Source organism: Pelophylax lessonae, assembly GCF_965119305.1.
Source record: "Pelophylax lessonae genome assembly, chromosome: 11".
Taxonomy (NCBI): Eukaryota; Metazoa; Chordata; class Amphibia; order Anura; family Ranidae; genus Pelophylax; species Pelophylax lessonae.
The window spans coordinates 117,756,023-117,776,101 of record NC_138778.1 but is presented as its reverse complement, the minus strand read 5'-3'; the positions used below and the strand labels follow the sequence as shown (position 1 = coordinate 117,776,101).

The 20,079-nt window shown below is 43.1% G+C and overlaps 1 protein-coding gene across 1 annotated transcript in view; it reads right to left on the bottom strand.

Annotated features, from left to right (window-relative positions):
- KCNH4 (potassium voltage-gated channel subfamily H member 4) overlaps positions 1–11,879 on the bottom strand; it is a 568,276-nt gene extending 556,397 nt beyond the window's left edge. Inside the window, exon 1 of the mRNA XM_082271443.1 lies at positions 11,498–11,879. Within this exon, the coding sequence (XP_082127569.1) occupies positions 11,498–11,573 (76 nt within the window). The 5' untranslated portion in view covers positions 11,574–11,879. The remainder of the gene's footprint in view (positions 1–11,497) is intronic.
- Positions 11,880–20,079: the final 8,200 nt, after the last annotated feature.

The window sequence follows — 20,079 nt, the reverse complement described above, 5'->3', positions numbered from 1 at the left end:
TTTCGTGTTTAGATCCACAAATGTACAGATCTGTAAAACTCTTCTTCCATTCACTATCTCAGATTGATGCCTGTACATACAGTATGTACATAAATTTACACTCGTGTAGATGCGTTTGCACTTAAATTAATAGCCACGGTCATGGATTTTTCTGATTTGATATTACAGATCCTTACATAGAGTATTTTTAACATTAGTGCAGCTATGTGCCTGGACCCATGCAATACAAAATACAGTAAAACCTTGGTTTGAGAGTAACTTGGTTTAAGAGCGCTTTGCAAGACAAGCAAAATTTTCAAATAAATTTTGACTTGATATACAAGCGATGTCTTGATATACAAGTAGCCTCAAGTCACAGCTGAGTATAAAAGAGAAGAGAGGCGCCTCTAAAGTGTAGCAATATGGTTAAATTTAATGAAGGTACAACATTAAGCAACTCACATGGTTGATGATTGGAACAAGCACATCTAAGGATGCAGGCATCTGGGGTAAAGCTGTCCACATAGACCATCTTCTGCACCGCCATCTATGTCATCGCTTTACTGCAGGGTGGTCTTCCCGGTCAGGATTACAGACTGACAGCCGGTGGTGCAGAAGATAGTCTATGTGGACAGCTTTACCCCGGATGCCTGCATACTTAGATGTGCCTGTTTTATTCATCAACCATGTGAGTTGATAAATGTTGTACCTTCAATAAATGGAACTATATTGCTACACTTAGAGGCGCCTCTCTTCTCTTTGATACTCTGTAGCTCCTGCTGGATTTTGCTTCTAATCCCCTTGTGGAAGCGGCTATTTGTGGATGGACATTTTATGGTTACACAACCTATCGCAATGCTATAATCCTTTTATATGGACTATAAACTGAAGGATTTATGAATAAATGGTTGTGGAACGAATCATCTGAGTTTCCATTAATTCATATGGGGAAATTCGCTTTGATATAAGAGTGCTTTGGATTACAAGCATGCTTCCGGAACGAATTATGCTCGCAATCCAAGGTTTAACTGTAGCTGCATTCAGACCCATAAACTATTTTTACAATTTACGGATCTGAACACAGCTTTTTTTACTTTTATCTGCCTGTGCCCTTAAATGGTACAATATGTCCACCTTACCAACCATTCAGTGTTTGCTACATCTCTCTGCCAATCCCTCCACTAGCTCACCCATCAAATTAAATTTAAAATAATAATAACAACAACCTAAAAAAAGCCATCCACAAAATCTGTCCCCAGCTACATAACTAACCTTGTCTCAAAATACCAACCAAATAATACTCTTTGTTCCTTCCAAGACCTCCTGCTCTCTAGCGCACTTGTCACCTCCTCTCATGCTCTCCTCCAGGACTTCTCCTGAGTCTCTTCCATCTTCTGGAACTCCCTACCCCAATCTGTCCCTGTATCTCCTACTCTACTTATAGATGATCCCATTTCTTCAGAGAAGCCTATCCTGCCTCCACTTAAAAACTGTACTTTTTTTCTACACCAGCTCATCCCCCACAGTTATTACCATCTGTATCACTTGACCCTCTCTTTTAGATTGTAAGCCCTAACAAGCAGGGCCCTCTGTTTGCTCCTTTATTGAATTGTATTACAACTGTACTGTCTGCCCTCATGATGTTAACTGCTGCTCAAACTTTGGTGCTATATAAATCCTGTATGATAATAATAATGTTGGAGTCAGACAGCATAGTAAACTTGATCACTAAGGAAGAGCTGTAGTTACTATGGAGAAGTTAAGATATTATTAAATTGCCTGTTAGGGATAGCCGGAAAAGGTACTTGAAAGGATCTTCAGTATCTGAAGCAGTTTATGCTAGCAATTTCCTTTAGCTTTTAATGCTAATATGCATAAGTACACATCTGGTAGGAGCCTGAGATAAAAATAATCATAATAATAGCTTACTATCCATAGTCTGTGAAGAAGGCACTGTACACTATTTAGTAAAGTGACTCTGTCACTAATCTGAAAAATTAAAATAAAAGTACCTATAAAAAAAAAAGCGTAAACGCTTACTTTTCTGCTGCTGAGCGCCGCTCTGATCAAAGGTCTGCCAACTGAAGTCTGTTCCAGAATCGACACTTCCTGATGTGCCATTCTCCTGTGTTATCTTTAGCACTCTGTGGTTCACCCTGCCAACTCCCGGGCCACTACTTTTACCCTGTATTGGCGTGGTGGTTGAAGGGAAGAACCATTGAGCTCTATAGTGGAAACAGGGAATGACACTTCAGGAAGTCCTATCAACCCATGTGCTACCACTATGACATGTAGGGACTTGGGTGATCAATGGGAAGAGCCAATGAATGCTGTAGAGGACATTGAAGAACAACACTTTGGGAAGTGCAAGTCCTGGAACAAACTTCAATCAGTAATTCTTCTTGATCAGGCCAGTGTTTTGTAGTGGTGAACAAGGCCATTTTGGCTGAAACGCGTTAACTTCTGCTGTATGTATTCATCTTTTATGGAGTTATAATAAATTTGGACTTATTGAAGAGCTTGTATAGAGTTGCAGTTTGTCTTCTATCAGTTTACTTCATTAGCTGAGTGACTGCAAATCCTGCACCCAACAGCTAAGGACCTCTACATAATCTGGCGTAGTAGCACCTTTTTCTTCTATTGACAGTGTTTTATAGTGCGGGCAGCAAGAGATGTTAGTATTTAAAGTCTTTTTTTTTAACATAGATACCTATATTAAAAAAATGTAAGATTGACAAAAAACACTTTTAGGTAAACCTGCCATGAAAGAAATACGGGATTGCTATTCATGACCACCTTCCCAAAAATCCTGGTTGCCTACCAATTATGTATGCAGATTAGGAAAGGTAAATGTCCTTGTGCGCATACTTGCTTTGGATCAGTTATCCAATGTATGGCTGCCAGGCAATAAGCATTTTTAGTCAAAGATGACCGCAGTGGCAGCTTTAGCGTTTTTTTTTTTTTTTTTTTTTATGACATGCCACTTTCTAAAATAACTTGACTTTTATTGAAAGATAAATATAACACATTTTTGCCATTTAGATATCTAGCTTTATTCTTGAATGATGGGCTCATTTTCTCTATGCTGAGCTACGTGCCATATAGAGCTTAATTTTTGATGAGACGCTCCTTAACCACTTGCCGACTGCCGCACGACTATTTACGTCGGCAGTCAGCCCCTCACAGGCAAAGCGACGTAGGGCTACGTCGCTAGCCTGTGAGGGTTTTGGGAGCGAGCGCGCACGGCCAGATGCGCGCTCCAGCTCGGTCACTGACCCCCTGCGCGCGTGTGCCCGGCGGACCCGATGTCTGCCGGGCACTCGCGATCGTCCGTAACAGCGGGAGAAAGGAAGGCGGCTAATGTAAACAAAGTCGCCTGTCAGTCTCCCCTGTGTAAGAATGGTGATCAAACGGTTCTACTATGTAGGACCGTTGATCACTGTTCTTACACATCAAGCCACAGCCAATCACAGTTAGAAACACGCCCCTAGGGACACACTTAACCCCTCCCTCTAAAAAAAGTTAACCCCTTCCCTGTCAGTGTCATTTTTACAGTAACAGTGCATATGTATAGCACTGATTACTGTAGTAATGTCACTGGTAACCCCAAAAGTGTCAAAAATGTCAGTCAAGGGTCCGATCTGTCCGCCCCAATGTCACAGTCCCACAAAAAATCGCAGATCGCCGCCATTACGCGTTAAACAAAAAAACAACAAAAATAACAAAATCTTTCCCTTTGTTAGTAAACGCAATAACTTTTGTGCAAACCAATCAAAATATGCTTTTTGCGATTTTTTTTTTTTTTTTTAACCGAACATATGGTAAAAAAAAAAAAATTGGCCTAAAATGTTAAATTTTGATATTTACATTTTTTGGGGGGGGAATTTCATATAAAAAATGTGAAAAATATTGTTATTTTTGCAAAATTGACGCTCTTTTTTTGTTTATAGCGCATGATCAAAAAATCGCACAGGTGATCAAATACTACCAAAAGAAAGCTCTGTTTGTGGGGAATAAAGGACGCCAAATTCGTTTAGGTACAGCGTCGCACGACCACGCAATTGTCCGTTAAAGTCACGCAGTCCGGAATCGCAAAATGGGGTAAAATCTTCCGGGGCTTAAGTGGTTAAAGCCAGTCCTCTTCTAAAGTGATACAAAACATTGCAGCTTTTCTCCTAGCACCATTGGATAGACTCAGTTGGTTATAATGAAGCGTGACTCTCCCAATAAGAAATCAGTCTGGGAAAAGACATGGCAAACAAACAACAAATTCATTATAACTAGGAAAGCAAGGCCCGAAGCGAAAGAAAAAAAAAAAAAAAAAAAAATAGCGCAGGGCAGACATGACCATGTGAAGAGGGGAGACAGGGCAGGTGTGAGTTAAATTAAATTGTTTTGAGTTGGGGGGTATTCAGGGATTGGTGTATCAGGTTTGGGAGGGGTTGAGGTACAGTTAGGAGGGGTGGCCCCTCAGATTGGAGGTCAGTGGAAGTTCAACGGACGAAGGAAGAAGAAGCTTCCCACCCGCCCTCCCTAATTTCTGGGACTGTTATGGTTGATTTTGATTCATGTCTTTTGTGCTTTCTGTCCTTTCTGGGGGAATTTTATATTGTCATGGCAGCTGGGCGTTTTGTTGGTCTTTGCTGGCGGGGGAGGTGAACAGTTTAGGATAAGGGTATGGTTGGGACTCATCGTTGGTATGGGTCCCTATGGTGCATTCCATTTAATGTCAGTTTAAATGGAATTCAAAATGGTGGCACTGCGGGGAGTGGTTTGTCTCCGAGCCGGTGACGCGGCTGGAGGCCTATCAGGGCACAGGTCCCGCAGTGCAGGATTTGGAATTATTTGGAGGAGCCTCAAAGACCAACAGGCCTAATGACTGATTGTTTTATGTTTGTAAGGAATGTTTTTTCTCCTTATGTTAATTTTAAGGTAAAAGGGTTAATAAAATGGCTGCTGTGGCCAATTAACTCCAAGCACGGTGTGGTCTCAATTATTTAGGTAAAGGGAAAGGTTTATGGCATGGGGGTGGAGCCTTTGGCTTTAAGCAGCCTAAGAGTTTGGGGGTGACATCTATTCTACATTGGTCAAGGTATCAGTCTTCAAAATTGTTTCCTAAAATCCTGGCAACGTACTGTATATAGTTCATCTAGCAGGCAGTTTTTTTTCAACAAAACTTAAATTAACCTTTAATGCCCATTCACATTTCTTTGGTCCTGGTTGTTGTGTTAACGCATGCGCATTGGGTCACATGTTAAGATACTTGTGCAATGCATTAACCTGCGTATTCAAAATGCACAAGAACGGACTAAACAGGCATGCATTATTTTTACTCTGACGCAGCACACTACAATGCATGGTAGTGTTTTACCATGTAATATGGAGAGCTGCAACGCATGCGCGTTGGTGCTGCATTGTCTTAGTGTGTTGATGCGCCACTTAAAATGAATGGCACCACAAAGTGCTAATACACGTAATACAATGCTGTAGCCCAAACACTATCAACATGGCCTAACCATGATACACGGTCATAATATATTTTGTTAATGTTGGGTCAGTTCATTGTAATGTGGCATTTGCTGTAGCAATTCTTTCTTTATTTATACCTTAGTAATTTGGGTCTTATTCCTAATCTGAGTATATTAAAAAAAAAAAAAAAAGACTTTCTAGCAAGACCTTGCAAACAACATAGTAAAACCTGAAACTAGTTAGATATAAAAGACAAAAATGAATGCAACTCTGTAATCATGAATACATCACTAAATGTATTTTTAAACTGCAAGCAGTGTAAGTACTTGAATTTGACCCAATATCACACCCTTTGCAGTCCCTATATAGCAAAGCTGGTGGAGAAAGCAGAGAGAGGAGCTCATCATTGTGCTGCTTCTCCTTTTACTGTCCAGTCACAGGCTGGGGGGTCAGAGGTAGTGGGTTGAATAATGCTGGCCATCAGACCTGGTGATAATTTGTGGTAAAAAAAAATAAGTACTGGAGAAAAAAAATCTATGGATTCAGGTTGAAGCAAAATCCGGTTGTGTTGCTTTCTTTTCATGGACTAATCATTTGTCTATCTATTTATGGCTGGAGTTCTGCTTTAACTAGGCATACAGTGCATCCAGAAAGTATTCACAGTGCTTCACTATTTCTACATGTTGTTATGTTACAGCCTTATTCCAAAATGGATTACATTCATTATTTTCCTAAAAAATTCTCCAAAAAAAAAACCCTATAATGACAACATGAAAGATGTTTGTTTGAAATCTTTGCAAATTTAATAAAAAGGAAAAAAAGAAAAAAAATCACATGTACAGAAGTATTCACAGCCTTTGCGTTGACACTCAAAATTGAGCCCAGGTGCATACTCTTTCCACTGATCATCCTTGAGATGGTTCTACAACTTGATTGTGTTAAATTCAGTTGATTGAACATGATTTGGGAAGGTACACGCCTATCTATATAAGGTCCCACAGTTACCAGTGCATGTCAGAGCACAAACAAAGCCATGAAGTCCAAGGAATTGTCTGTAGACCTCCAAGACAGGATTGTATACAGGCACAGATCTGGGGAAGGGTACAGAAAAATGTCAGCAGCATTGAAGGGCCCAATGAGCACAGTGGTCTCCATCATCCATAAATGGAAGAAGTTTGGAACCACCAGGACTCTTTCTAAAGCAGGCCTGCCCGGCCAAACTGATTGATCGGGGGAGAAAGGCCTTAGTCAGGGAGGTGACCAAGAACCCGATGGTCACCCTCACAGAGCTCCAGCATTTCTCTGTGTAAAGAGGAGAGCCTTCCAGTAAAACAACCATTTCTGCAGCACTCCACCAATCAGACCTGCATGGTAGAGTGGCCAAGTGGAAACCACTCCTCAGTAAAAGGCACATGACAGCCTGCCTGGAGTTTGCCAAAAGGCACCTGAAGGACTCTCAGACCAAGAGAAACAAAATTCTCTGGTCTGAAAAAACAAAGATTGAACTCTTTGGCCAGAATGGCAAGTGTCATGTTTAGAGGAAACCATACACTGTTTATCACCTGGCCAATACCATTCCTACTGTGAAGCATGGTGGTGGCAACATCATGCTATAGGGAGGTTTTTCAGTGACAGAGATTAGTCAGGATTGAAGGAAAGATGAATGCAGCAATGTACAGAGACATCCCTTAATAACACCTGCTCCAGAGCGCCCTGGACCTCAGACGGGAGCAAAGGTTCATCTTCCAACAGTACAACGACCCTATGCACACAGCCAAGATAAAGGAGTGGCTATGGGACAACTCTGTGAATGTCTTTGAGTGGCCCAGCCAGAGCTCAGACTTGAGCCCGATTGAATATCTCTGGATAGATCTGAAAATGGCTGTGCACCGATGCTCCTCATCTAACCTGATGTAGCTTCAGAGGTCCTGCAAAGAAGAATGAGGGAAACTGCCCAAAAATAGGTGCGTCAACTTTGCAGCATCATGCTCAAAATTGGTGCCAAAGGTGCTTCAACAAAGTATTGTGCAAAGGCTGTGAATACTTATGTACGTGTGATTTTTTTTTTTTTTTCGTTTCGTTCCTGAAGTGAATTCAGTTTTCGGCCAAAGTTTTTTTCTTTTTTATAAATTCAAGACCCTGTTCACGCTCATGCAGCGCTGGAAAATGTGTCATATTTTGCACATTCCCACACGCACTATGTTCTGGCAGGCATGCTGTGGTGCCATTTTATTCTTCATAGCGCCCCAAATGCATCAGCCAACACACTAATGCCAATGCACTAGATTACACCACAGTGCATGGTAACTTATTGCCATGCATTGTAGTGTGATGTGATTTATATGTGCAATTATCTCACATAGTGGAAACTATTGTAATAAATGGGCTGCCCTAAATTTGCAAAAACGCGGTCGCACTGGTAACACCTGCATAGGTGTGAACCAAGCTTTAAGCCTCGTACATATAATGAAATTATCGGACGACTTTTTGTTGCATGCTAGTCTCATATCGAAAGTGAAGAGGTTACTTAACTTCCAAAAATTCTCGTACGACAGAATACAACTTTGGAAGTGATGTCATGTGTTGAATTGTTTTGGAATGTATTTGTTTGTTTCTGAGCATGCCTAGTAGTGCTCTTACGATTTTTTTTTTGGGATGAAAACTTTACTAATTAACCTAAATTAGACGTGTTCGCATATGTTAAAATTTTATAGCCTACACCTTCAGTTTTTGTTGTCCGAAAATTTCGATTCGGCTGTCGAAAGCACTATATTAACGGTCAGATAATTGCTCGTCGTACAAAATTTTACTTAACCAAGTGTACGGCCTTTAGACAACACTGTCAATTTTCTATCATACAGTTTTCAAAAATCACCCAATTACCTGATTTTTTTTTAAAAAAAGCTTTTTAATATTGTATAACAAAATTGTGGCAGTTATAGGTAAATTAGTTATGACGATAAATTGGGTGCTTTAGTAAAGCAAACTGTAGTAACACATAGTAACCTGTCAGCAATCATTTTTCTGAATGTCTAGACCTGATGCAAGGTGAAATGTGATTGGTTGTTATAGATTACTGTGCATCGGTGCACTGCTTTAGTCTAATTGATCCCCTGGTGCTAGAAAATTGTCCCATTGGAACGATACCCTTCTATAGTGAAAACGTCTTTATGTCATTCTCTGCATGTTCACAGGACCACCCTCTAGGAAATGCTTTGCACCTGAGGACTTTCACAAGATCCCATCTATTAGAAACAATTAATCACTGCAGGTTTAAAATAGGATCGTTGTACAACTCTGCCACTGGGTATCAGCTGATGTAATGCAGATCTATAGACTGAGAGCAGTGTGTGTTATAAGCATTGAGCGTACCATCTGCTACACAGCCTCCCGCTGCACTAAACAAAAGACTCATGTTTTCAGCTTACACCTATCCTCCATCCTGGCTATTAATTCTTATACTTCCATTAGGGCCAACACTCCTGTAACCTCAATACCCAACGAACCTCTCTAGCGTTCCCAAACACCTGATACCCTGGCACAGCCTATGTTTACATGACATTGTCCTAAAGACATGACAGTAGCTAAAGCAGTGGGTATACAAACATGATAGTGGCATGCTTAGGGCACTGCAAAGGTTAAGACATTGACTTTCATACTGGCTTACTATAGCTAGATGGACAATACCAGCAATGACTGACCTTGGGCATTTGACCTCAGTTACATCAATCATGCAGACAGGTTTTCATCCCAAAATACCAGATCTAGTTGAAGCTGAGTACCTGAATGCCGGTGTGCTCGGCACTCTGGTAATAGAGAAGATATTTCCATTACTCATCTAAAGACATGGGTTGGGTATTATAAATACCACATGGCTTATATGTGACCCATTTCTGTTTCATTAGCACTGATACTGTGGGAGTATGCAGCTGTGGCGCTCGGCAATAATTGCATACTCTTTTTCTACAAACGCGTTGTTATCTGTGTCCATAAACAAGTCATCACTTTCCAAAAAGAAGTCACCAGGGCGTCCAACGGTTTGGGACAAGCAGGTAAAAGTGTCTTTTTCCCAGTATAGCTAAATGGCATTAATAAAAGTGTGAGGGGCACTTATCAAAGGATTCTTTAGAAGGCGCCTACTCCGGCGTGGTGAATTTTATTTTTGCACTAGTCAAGCTATCTATACTTCGGGTATTGCGGGTAAATATAATAGATACGAAGATCCAGGATCCCAAATGTCACAAGTGAATTATTTTACAACTTTTTCCTTCGGTACTGAGACACACTAGTTTATATTTTATATAGCAAACCACTGCATAGAAAGTGAAATAACTAATAGCCACCGATCAATTTGTTTATTGCTCTAGCCCAGTGGTCTCCAGACTGCGGTCCGGAGGCCAGATGCAGCCCTTCGCTTGCTTTTATCTGTCCCTTGGGGCATTATTCCCTCCACTGTCAACAGTGAGGCATAGTTCCTGACACTGACCACAGGGTACTATTCCTCCCACTGATACCAATGATGGGGCACTATTACTCCCACTGACACCAATGATGGGGCACTATTACTCCCACTGACACCAATGATGGGGCACTATTCCTTCCACTGATACCAATGATGGGGCACTATTACTCCCACTGACACCAATGATGGGGCACTATTACTCCTACCGACACCAATGATGGGGCACTATTACTCCCACCGACACCAACGATGGGGCACTATTTTTCCCACCGATACCAATGATGGGGCACTATTTCTCCCACTGATACCAATGATGGGGCACTATTCCTCCCACTGATACCAATGATGGGACACTATTCCTCCCACTGATACCAATGATGGGGCACTATTCCTTCCACTGATACCAATGATGGGGCACTATTACTCCCACCGACACCAACGATGGGGCACTATTTCTCCCACTGATACCAATGATGGGGCACTATTACTCCCACTGACACCAATGATGGGGCACTATTACTCCCACTGACACCAATGATGGGGCACTATTCCTCCCACTGATACCAATGATGGGGCACTATTACTCCCACTGACACCAATGACGGGGCACTATTACTCCCACTGACACCAATGATGGGGCACTATTACTCCCACTGACACCAATGATGGGGCACTATTCCTCCCACTGACACCAACACTGGGGGGCACTATTCCTCCCACTGACACCAATGATGGGGCACTAATCCTCTCACTGACACCAATGATGGGGCACTAATCCTCCCACTGATACCAATGATGGGGCACTATTACGCCCACTGACACCAATGATGGGGCACTATTACTCCACTGACACCAATGATGGGGCACTATTCCTCCCACTGACACCAACACTGGGGGGCACTATTACTCCCGGTGACACCAACGATGGGGCTGTATTCCTTCCACTGACACGCAAGATTGGGCACTATTTCTCCCACTAATACCAAAGAGGGGACACTGTTGACTCCCACTTACACCAGGACATTTTTTATTCCCACTGGCCACATTCCGGCCCCCTAAAGTTTGCAAGACAGTAAACTGGCCTTTTGTTTAGAAAGTTTGGAGACCACTGCTCTAATCCAATGAAAGGTGAAAGATATGGATTACTGTATGAAGAATAGCGTTCCCTTTTACATCATCGCTGCTGTTTCAAATTAATAAGTACAGTACCTTTTCTCTTTTCTACTCTGTGTCTAATTTTTAATTATTTTTTAAAAAAGAAAATCTACCAAAAAACACAATAGTTCAGTAGTTACAGGGCTTGAGCCATAAACACAATCCAAAAGGAAGTCCTAGCCAAAGACCAGGAGAGAAACACTTGGACCTCTTAGAAGTTTCAATGCACTACAACCCAAAAGAACATATGACAGCTCAATTATTAATAATTCTACTGCACGAGAGCCTGGTGCACGTTGCAGCACAGTCTAATAAAGAATAAACTGCACCAACACCACCAGTTGTTTGATCTAGGTGCAGATACGGGAGAGATGGTAAGCAGTAAGGCTATGGGTAGTGTTTTATAAACAGAAATAAATGTTAGGTACGTACGGGTCCCATCAAATCTTGTAGCAATGGTATCCAGGAAAGTATTCTGTGGAGCGAGCAGACCTTTCATCACAGGCATGATGCCACCACCTTGATACTCTCTCCTCGTCAAGAATCCTTCCGAGATGCTGCATCAGCATTGAGAGGATGTCACAAAGTAGCCAAGACTCCCTTGTCCTCTGTCTCTAATGCCCCATTCAAAGCAGAGGATGCTTCCAAGGCATCACGTCCTTTTTCTGCTTCTAGACAGCCTCGCTAATTAATTTCGCCAGCAATCACAGAGATAGCGATAGTCATTGTTTTTTCTTTGATTGTGCCTGCTGCCTTGTTCTCTCCCTCTCCTCCTGTATGTGTCTCTTTCTATCCCTCTCTCCTCCCATCTGTATTCTCTCGGTCGCTCTCCTTCCCCCTCCCATATAGAGCTGTCCCCATCATGTACCTGCCTTCTAACTCACATGGTCCCCTGACTCTCTGCCACTTGCCATTGCCTCCCTTCTCCCGTTTACCAGCACACCTCTGTCTCTAGAGCCCGCTCTTTCTCTACATCTATTCAGCTTTTTTTCTTTTTATTTATTTCAAGCTGTCTCTTTATGTAAATCAATAATACCCGAAGTTTGATGTGAATAACACTAATCAAAGTCGTTCCTGCATACATTGATAATACTATTGTATGATCTCTTTATGCAACATATTGTTTACCATGCAATAGGATTTAAAAAGAAATGTAAAAAAATAATTGGTGCTACTGGTACAATAAAGCTGGTTTAAGGAACAGAATATACAATACCAAAGCATGCGTAAGATTCACATTTCTTTTAACATTTAAGAAAAATGCAATGAAATGCCACAAAAAATATTTAAATGCCACTTACAGATGCAGCAATTTATCACTGTATATGGTGTTTCTAAATATAAAACAAATAGCTTATTTGGTTTAAAGCCCGTCTCCGGGAAAATGTAAAATGAACACTTGCAGTGGGTTGTGCTCGCACTGCAGGGATTAATTGCTTGTGTGTGTCTCGGGCTGCCTTTTTTAACCAGGGAGCCTTGAGGTTTCTTAAGGGGTGCCTTGGCAATGCCTAAAAATTGCACAAAAGTTGTATACAAGCTGGCGTATGGATGAAGCCTGCCTTTTAGTTACACAAAGCCAAAGGTTTTCATTGTACACCATTACAACCTTCTAGCTGCCAACCTTCTAATGACCAGCGGTATCATCAGTTGATATGGATGTCAGTCGCCTCCATACCATCCTTGTATCCCCCTCTCTTGCCTCTCTCCATCAGCGTTGGGGGTCACATTAGCTGAGTGATAGAGAAAAATTTAGGGAGAAGAGAAACATTGGAATACTAGTCAGTATCAGTTTGCAAAAATGTATTTGCTTTGGAAGAATAAATCCCTTCTAAGGTTGGGTGTCCTACTTGTGTTGATGTAGCTGCGTTATGTAAAACTATTCATCCTAGTTTTTACATTTTAGAATGGGGTGCCTCAAGACCGTCCATAATTTTTAAAGGGTGCCTTGACTGAAATAAGTTTCAGAAACGCTGATCCTCGGCTTTCCCTGCAGATGGCACTCCCCCCCCCCCCCCCCCCATGCTTCAGTGGTGAACTGTCCCTAGGCATTAATACATTCAATGCAGGGCTATGAACCCTGCTTAGGTTTTGATCATGACTTCAAGAACCTAGACCAGGAGCCAGGAGTCTCCAAACTTTCTAAACAAAAGGGCCATTTTTTGTCCTTTAGTCTTTAGGGGGGGTGTCCTACTTGTGTTGATGTTGCTGCATTATGTAAAACTATTCATCATAGTTTTACATTTTAGAATGGGGGGCCTTGAGACTGTCCATCATTTTTAAAGGGTGCCTTCACTGAAATACGTTTCAGAAATGCTGGTCTAGGGGAGAGAAGAAACACTTTTAATTATCTGATCCACAACTTCCCCTGCAGATGGCATTCCCTCATGCTTCAGCGGTGACCTGTCCCTTGGCATTATTACATTCAGTGCCTTGGCTTTGATCATTATGTCAAGACCCTAGACCAGGAGTCTAAAAAACGTTCTAAACAAAAAGCCAGTCTTTAGTCTTTAACCACTTTAGGACCGGAGGATTTTCCTGCTTTACGTCCAGGCCACTTTTTGCAACTTGGCGCTGTGCGACTTTAACTGACAATTGCGCGGTCATGCAACCCTGTACCCAAACAATATTTACGTCCTTTTTTTCCCACAAACAGAGCTTTCTTTTGGTGGTATTTGATCACCTCTGCGCTTTTCATTTTTTGCGATATTAATAAAATGTGACAATTTTGAAAAAATAACAATATTTTTCTACTTTGACAGTTAAAAAATATCCAATATATTCAATTTTTGTCATATATTTATGCCAAAATGTATTTAGCTACATGTCTTTGACAAAAAAATTCTCAATGAGCGTATTTTTAACCGCATTAAGATCGGAAAAGATTTTACCCCATTCCTGACCAGGCCATATTTTGCGATTCGGCACTGCGTTACTTTAACAGACAATTGCGTGGTCATGCAATGCTGTACCCAAATTTAATTTGTAATTTTTTTCCCCACAAATAGAGCTTTCTTTTGGTGGTATTTGATCACCTGTGCGATAAACAAAAAAAAAAAAAACAACAATTTTGAAAAAATAACAATATTTTTCACATTTTTTTTATATGAAATGCCCCCCCCAAAAAAATTTAAAAATCAAAATTTTTTAACATTTTAGGCCAATTTGTTTTTTGCTACACATTTTTGGTAAAAAAAAATCGCAATAAGCGTATTTTGATTGGTTTGCGCAAAAGTTATCGCAGCTACTAACTACGGGAAATTTGTCGTTTTTATTTTAGTTTTTTAACTAGTAATGGCGGCGATTTGCAATTTTTTTTTTTTTTGCGGGACTGCAACATTGATCAGATCAGACCCTTGACTGACAATTTTGACACTTTTGGGGGTACCAGTGACATTACTACAGTAATCAGTGCTATAAATATGCACTGTTACTGTAAAAATGACACTGGCAGGGAAGGGGTTAACTTTTATTGGTGATCAAGGGGTTAATGTGTGCCTGGTGCTTACTGACGTGTATGGGGGGAGGGGACTATGTGACACAGGCACAGATCGCAGGTTCAGCTATGCTGAATCCTGTAATCTGTCCCTGCCTGTCACTTAGGAGATCCGACTGCTTTATTTACACAAGTGGGCGGATCTCCTCACTCGATCACCGATGATCGGGGAAGAGCGGCGGCGATCACCGCCTCTCCTCCCCTGGCCCGACTCCCGCTGTGTCTGAATACAGCGGGAGCGAGCCTCCGGCGCGCCGCCAACAAGGGGAAGAGTCCAGCGACGTAGGTCTACCTCGCTCGACGATAACGAGCCACTTTGCTGCAGTACGCTCCATGTGAGCTGTTGGCAAGTGGTTAAGGGGGGAGGGGGGGTTGGACTGTGGCCAGCAGGAATATAATTTTTTCTGGCATCAGTGGAAGTAAACCATGCCTCATCCTTAGAATAGTGCCCAATTTTTGGTGTCGGTGGAAAAAATAGCACCCCATTGTTGTCAGTGGCCGCAATTATGCCCCATTGTTGGTGTCAGTGAAAAAAATAGCACCCCATTGTTGTCATTGGCCGCAATTATGCCCCATTGTTGGTGTCAGTGGAAAAAATTGCACCCCATTGTTGTCAGTGGCCGCAATTATGCCCCATTGTTGGTGTCGGTGGGCGGAATAGTGTTCCATATTAGTGGGGTGAATAGTAAACCAAGGGCCGGATAAAAGCAAGCAAAGGGCCGCATCTGACCCCCGGGCCACAATTTGGAGACCTGTGCCATAGATTGCCAGAGTGCTGGGAGAAGTGGGGAACCATTCTAGCTGCAGGAAGGAGCAGAGGATTGGGTAATTAAATCTTCTTTTATTGTTAACAACTAAAAAGTGTTGCACTGTCTTACACCAAGTATAGAAAAAAAAAATGGCAATCAAAATGTATAAATAAATGAAGAAAAATGTATCTATCTAAAATTGATAAATAAGCTCAATAACTGGAAGTGCATATAAGAAAACATATAAGTGTCAAAAATGTCATAAAAGTCCCAGCTCCACATAGAATGTGTTACACACAATAATCAAAAAGAAAGTCCAGTGATTTGTGTTATTTCATACAAACAGTCCACCAGATATAAAGGGTAAAAGATGAAAGCTAAAGAGCGTGTATCAAAAACATCTCCAGTGCACCACCACTGTGCACCAGCCACCAAATCAATGCAACTCTCCTGCTTTTACCAGATAGTTAGACCTCAGTAGCTGGGAGGTATACCAGCACTTATGGGAGAAATCCCAGACCCAGATGGATGGATGGTGGATGCTCACAGATCAGCCTCTCATCTATGTGTTTGGCTCCAATTGGATAACATCACGGGCACCCAGGTAGCCAGACAGTTACCATGTCATAAAAAGAGGAAGGAAAATCACCCATAGTGTAACTCCTTAGGACCTGTTCACACCTGAGCGTTTTTCAGCTCGTAAAACGCTTATCTCTGAAATCTCAAAATGCCCAACAAGCAAAATCCCATTCATTTCAATGGCCCCTGTTCACATATGAGTGTTTTGACTCCTGAAGCAAAATGCCTGAAGCTGAAAAAACTACATGAGCTTCTTTTTTGGCAGATTACAAGCATTTTTGTTAGATGTCAATGCCTCCCTCCAAACACCTGCAAAAAAAAGCCTGAAAAACGCAGAAAAAAACTTGAAAAAAAAACCGCCTGAAAATAATACGCCCAGGTGTGAATGGAGCCCTATTAAAAACCCTTAGATAAAATAGGCAAGTACTTACATCCAGTGGCGGCCTGCCCATAGGGGACGCAGGGGCGCCGCCCCCCCCAAAAACAAGAAGAGGAAAAAAAAAGATGAAATTAAAAAGAAAGTTGTCTATTTTTCGCCCACTAGGGGCACCGGACTTAGTGCTGGGTATGGGGGGGTGGGGTTTTGACCCCACCTTCGGCTGGCAGAGGCGCCGATTGCCGCTCTTCTGGGGGTCATCGGGGCACACCCCACTTTAATGATGTCCGGGTGGTGATTGGTCCAGAGTCCAGCCTGGACCAATCACAGGTGGACATCGGACCTGGTGACGCGACGCGTGGGGACTGTGCACTGCCCAGGCATCATGATCACCTTCCGTTCCCGCCCGCGGCTCGGCGCAGAGAGAGAGAGGAGCGACGAGCGAGAGCAGCGTGATGTGAGTGAGTCCTCCTGGCTGAGTCGGATCGGCGAGCGCAAGTGAATGACCTACGCCGCTACCTACCTCTACCGTCCTGATTCCTGAAGGCTGATGAAAAAACGGACATAATGCATGTCAATGGGATTGCGCATGACCATCCGCTGACATACGATTTTCGTCCTTTTAGTTCTGTTCCGTTTTTTGGACTGGAACAGAACCATATTTTTCTTCCGTTTAAAAAACGGAACTGATGCAGCGGAGACTCCGATGCACGGGTCAGGTGGCTCCGATTGCCGCCTGACACCCGCGATCGTTCCCCACTGAGAGAGAAGAACGGTCAGCTGTTGTAAACACAGCTGACCGTTCTTCTCCCTGAAATGTTTATAGAGCGCCTGTGATCCTGCTATATAGGATCACATGTCTCTATGGCCATTTCAGAAGCCACACCCCCCCCCCCCCCACAGTTAGAATCACTCCCCTAGGGTCACATTTAACCCCTTCCCTGCCAATGGCATTATTACAGTAACAGTGTATATTTTTAGAATTGATTACTGTAGTAATGTCACTGGTACCCCCAAAAGTGTCAAAAATGTCAGTTAGGGGTCCGATCTGTCCGCCGCAATGTTGCAGCGCCGCAAAAAATCACAGATCGCCGCCATTACTAGTAAAAAAAAAATAAAAAAATAAAAATGACCTAAATCGTTCCCGTAGTTAGACCAAAAATATGTAGCAGAAAACAAATTGGCCTAAAATGTTAAAATGTTAAAAAATTTTGATTTTTAAAATTTTTTTTTGAGAATGTCATACAGCAGAATGTGAAAAATAGTGTTATTTTTTTTTCAAAATTGTCGCTCTTTTTTTGTTTATAGCGCTAAAAATAAATATTTTTAGGTACAGCGTCGCACGACCGCACAATTTTCCGTTAAAGCAACGCAGTGCCGAATCGCAAAATAGGGCCATGGTCAGGAAGGGGGCAAATCCTTCCGGTATTAAAGTGGTTAACAGACCAAGCTGTCTAGTTAACCACTTCTGGACCAGAAGATTTTCCCCCCTAATGACCATGCCATTTTTTGCGATTTGGGACTGTGTCACTTTAACTGACAATTGCGCAGTCGTGCGACGCTGTACCCAAATAACATTTATGTCTTTTTTTCCCCACAAATAGAGCTTTCTTTTGGTGGTATTTGATCACCTGTGCGATTTATATTTTTTGCGCTAGAAACCAAAAACGAGCGACAATTCTGAAAAAAAAAATATATATATTTCTCTATCGCTCATTGACAGACGTAGTCCTCGGTGATACAGCACCTTCGGGTTATGTTGCCTCCACAGGAGTAGGACTAGACAGGAAATGAAAAATGCTCTGGCCACACCCCAGGGGCAGTCCCCGAGGGTATATCCTCTCTCTCTCCGCCACAGCAAATCAGTTTTTTTCTGTCTAGTCAGGAGTAAGGACCTAGATACCTTGCTGGGATCTTCGGTCCTGGCAGGATTTTTTTCTTAGAAAATAATTTTTTCTCCAGTGTTCCTGTGAGATCTTCAAGCAAGAAAGCTGAACTGGGCGACGGGCGGGATGTTGAGATCCAGTGGTCACCCCAGTTCAGCCTACGAGTGCGTGCAGGCCATAGCTCCGCGCTGGGTCGGCCGCGACATAGTCCCACTGGACGGGGACTGACCCTGCGAGTTAAACGTCTCGCTGAAACGCCAAAGACCATGAGTCACGGCGCCCGTATTGGTCGACAGCCCTCCTACCTCGGTGGAGAGGGGTACTGTCAGGAGTTGGCCCCCGCCTGGTTCCGGTATGGTGAGTAGTATGTTCCCCCTTTCCCCCTGACGGGTCTTGTGGTGAACGCGGGCCCCTCTCTGTAATGGTAAGGATGGGTTCCCCTCTATCCTACAACATGTCACAGATCCCCCTAATTGAGTGTGGTTTTTGTGTACAAGAAGCCAGGAGGCTTGGTTTGGGAGCTGACAATCAAATTGTAAAAATGTGTAAATGATTGTAGTCAGTGGCAGTACTAGAACTTTACTGTGATAGTATAAGGTATCCTACCTGTCAGTAGCCACAGGGCGATGTCTATACATGTATACTGCATTCCAGATCATTCCTCCAGCTAAGCAGATGCCTCCCGACGGCCACGGACCGCATACGGCCCGCTAGGGTCCGGTACCTCCGACCACGCTGACCACAATGAGGGTGAAGGGTTGTGAGGCCGAGATCCTTCTGCAGACATGCCGCTATTCTGTGCAGGCCGCCGCCATTGTCTGGTAGATCGCACGAGGCCGCCATTTTGGTGTAGCCTCGTGTCTCCAGCATGGGGGCGGCCATGTTTGAGGTGACTCAAACACCTCATGGAGCCAGGGGGAGGAGCCGGCAGGCGTGTTAAGGGGCGGAGCCGCCTCTTTTACCCAGGAAATAGGGCCAAAGACTTCCTGTCTGTAACAAGACAAGCACTGAGCAAGCTGATGAAAACTTCTGTGCATCAGGGATGAGCCTTGGGGTCTGTCTCTCTCTCTGTGGGGTCCAAAAAGGCAGGTAACACTGAGGGGCACTGTTGCGACTGGGGGACACAAAAAAATAAATAAAAAAAAAGTTTTTTTTTTACTTTGTCATTTTTTGTCGCTGGCAAGTGTCTTGTATAATCATTGACCCTGCCACATAGGTATCCCCACCTGATCCCCTCAAGGTGGCCGCAGGACCCTCCAGTACCCCACTTGTTTTTAATGCATTATCAGCAGTTTTGGAGTCTTTGGTATCCCGGGTGGAGGTGGCCTGTCAGGGACGGGGATCAAGTAGCGACCCCCGCCTACCCCTATTGTTTATCAGATACTTCAGATACGGATTCGGAACTGGTCAATGCAGTTGCAGGTCCCTCTTAGGGGGCTGTTGTCTCAGGTAATATCTCCTCAGCAGTGAGGAGCACTTTTCTGCCTCCGCCATAGCACAAGAGCGGTGGATGCACTAGTTGTGTCCGTCCGGGAAACCTTTAGTCTTGAGGTTACACCGGCAGAGGTAGCTGAGACTGAGATTCCTTTTTGGTACTTGTTAGCCTACCAAAAGGGCGAAGGATTTTCCTTTACCCAAATGGGGTCGTTTTGAAACGAACCCCTGTTATTTCCAAACGCATGGCTAGGTGCTATCCGTTTGAGGAATTCCTCTTTATAGGATAGACGGTACCACCTGCTGTCTTGCCACAGACTGTTAGGATAAAAAGACCTCGTAACTAACGAGCACCTTCCTTTTCTGCTCATATAGAGTTGTTCGTTCCGCGAGGGCGGGCGATAAGGCGAAACCCTCCAAAGCCCCTTTAGAGGGGTTTCAAAGGGCGCTGGTCGGGTAAACAAAGAGTCCGGCTCAGCCAAGCCTGAAGAATATAG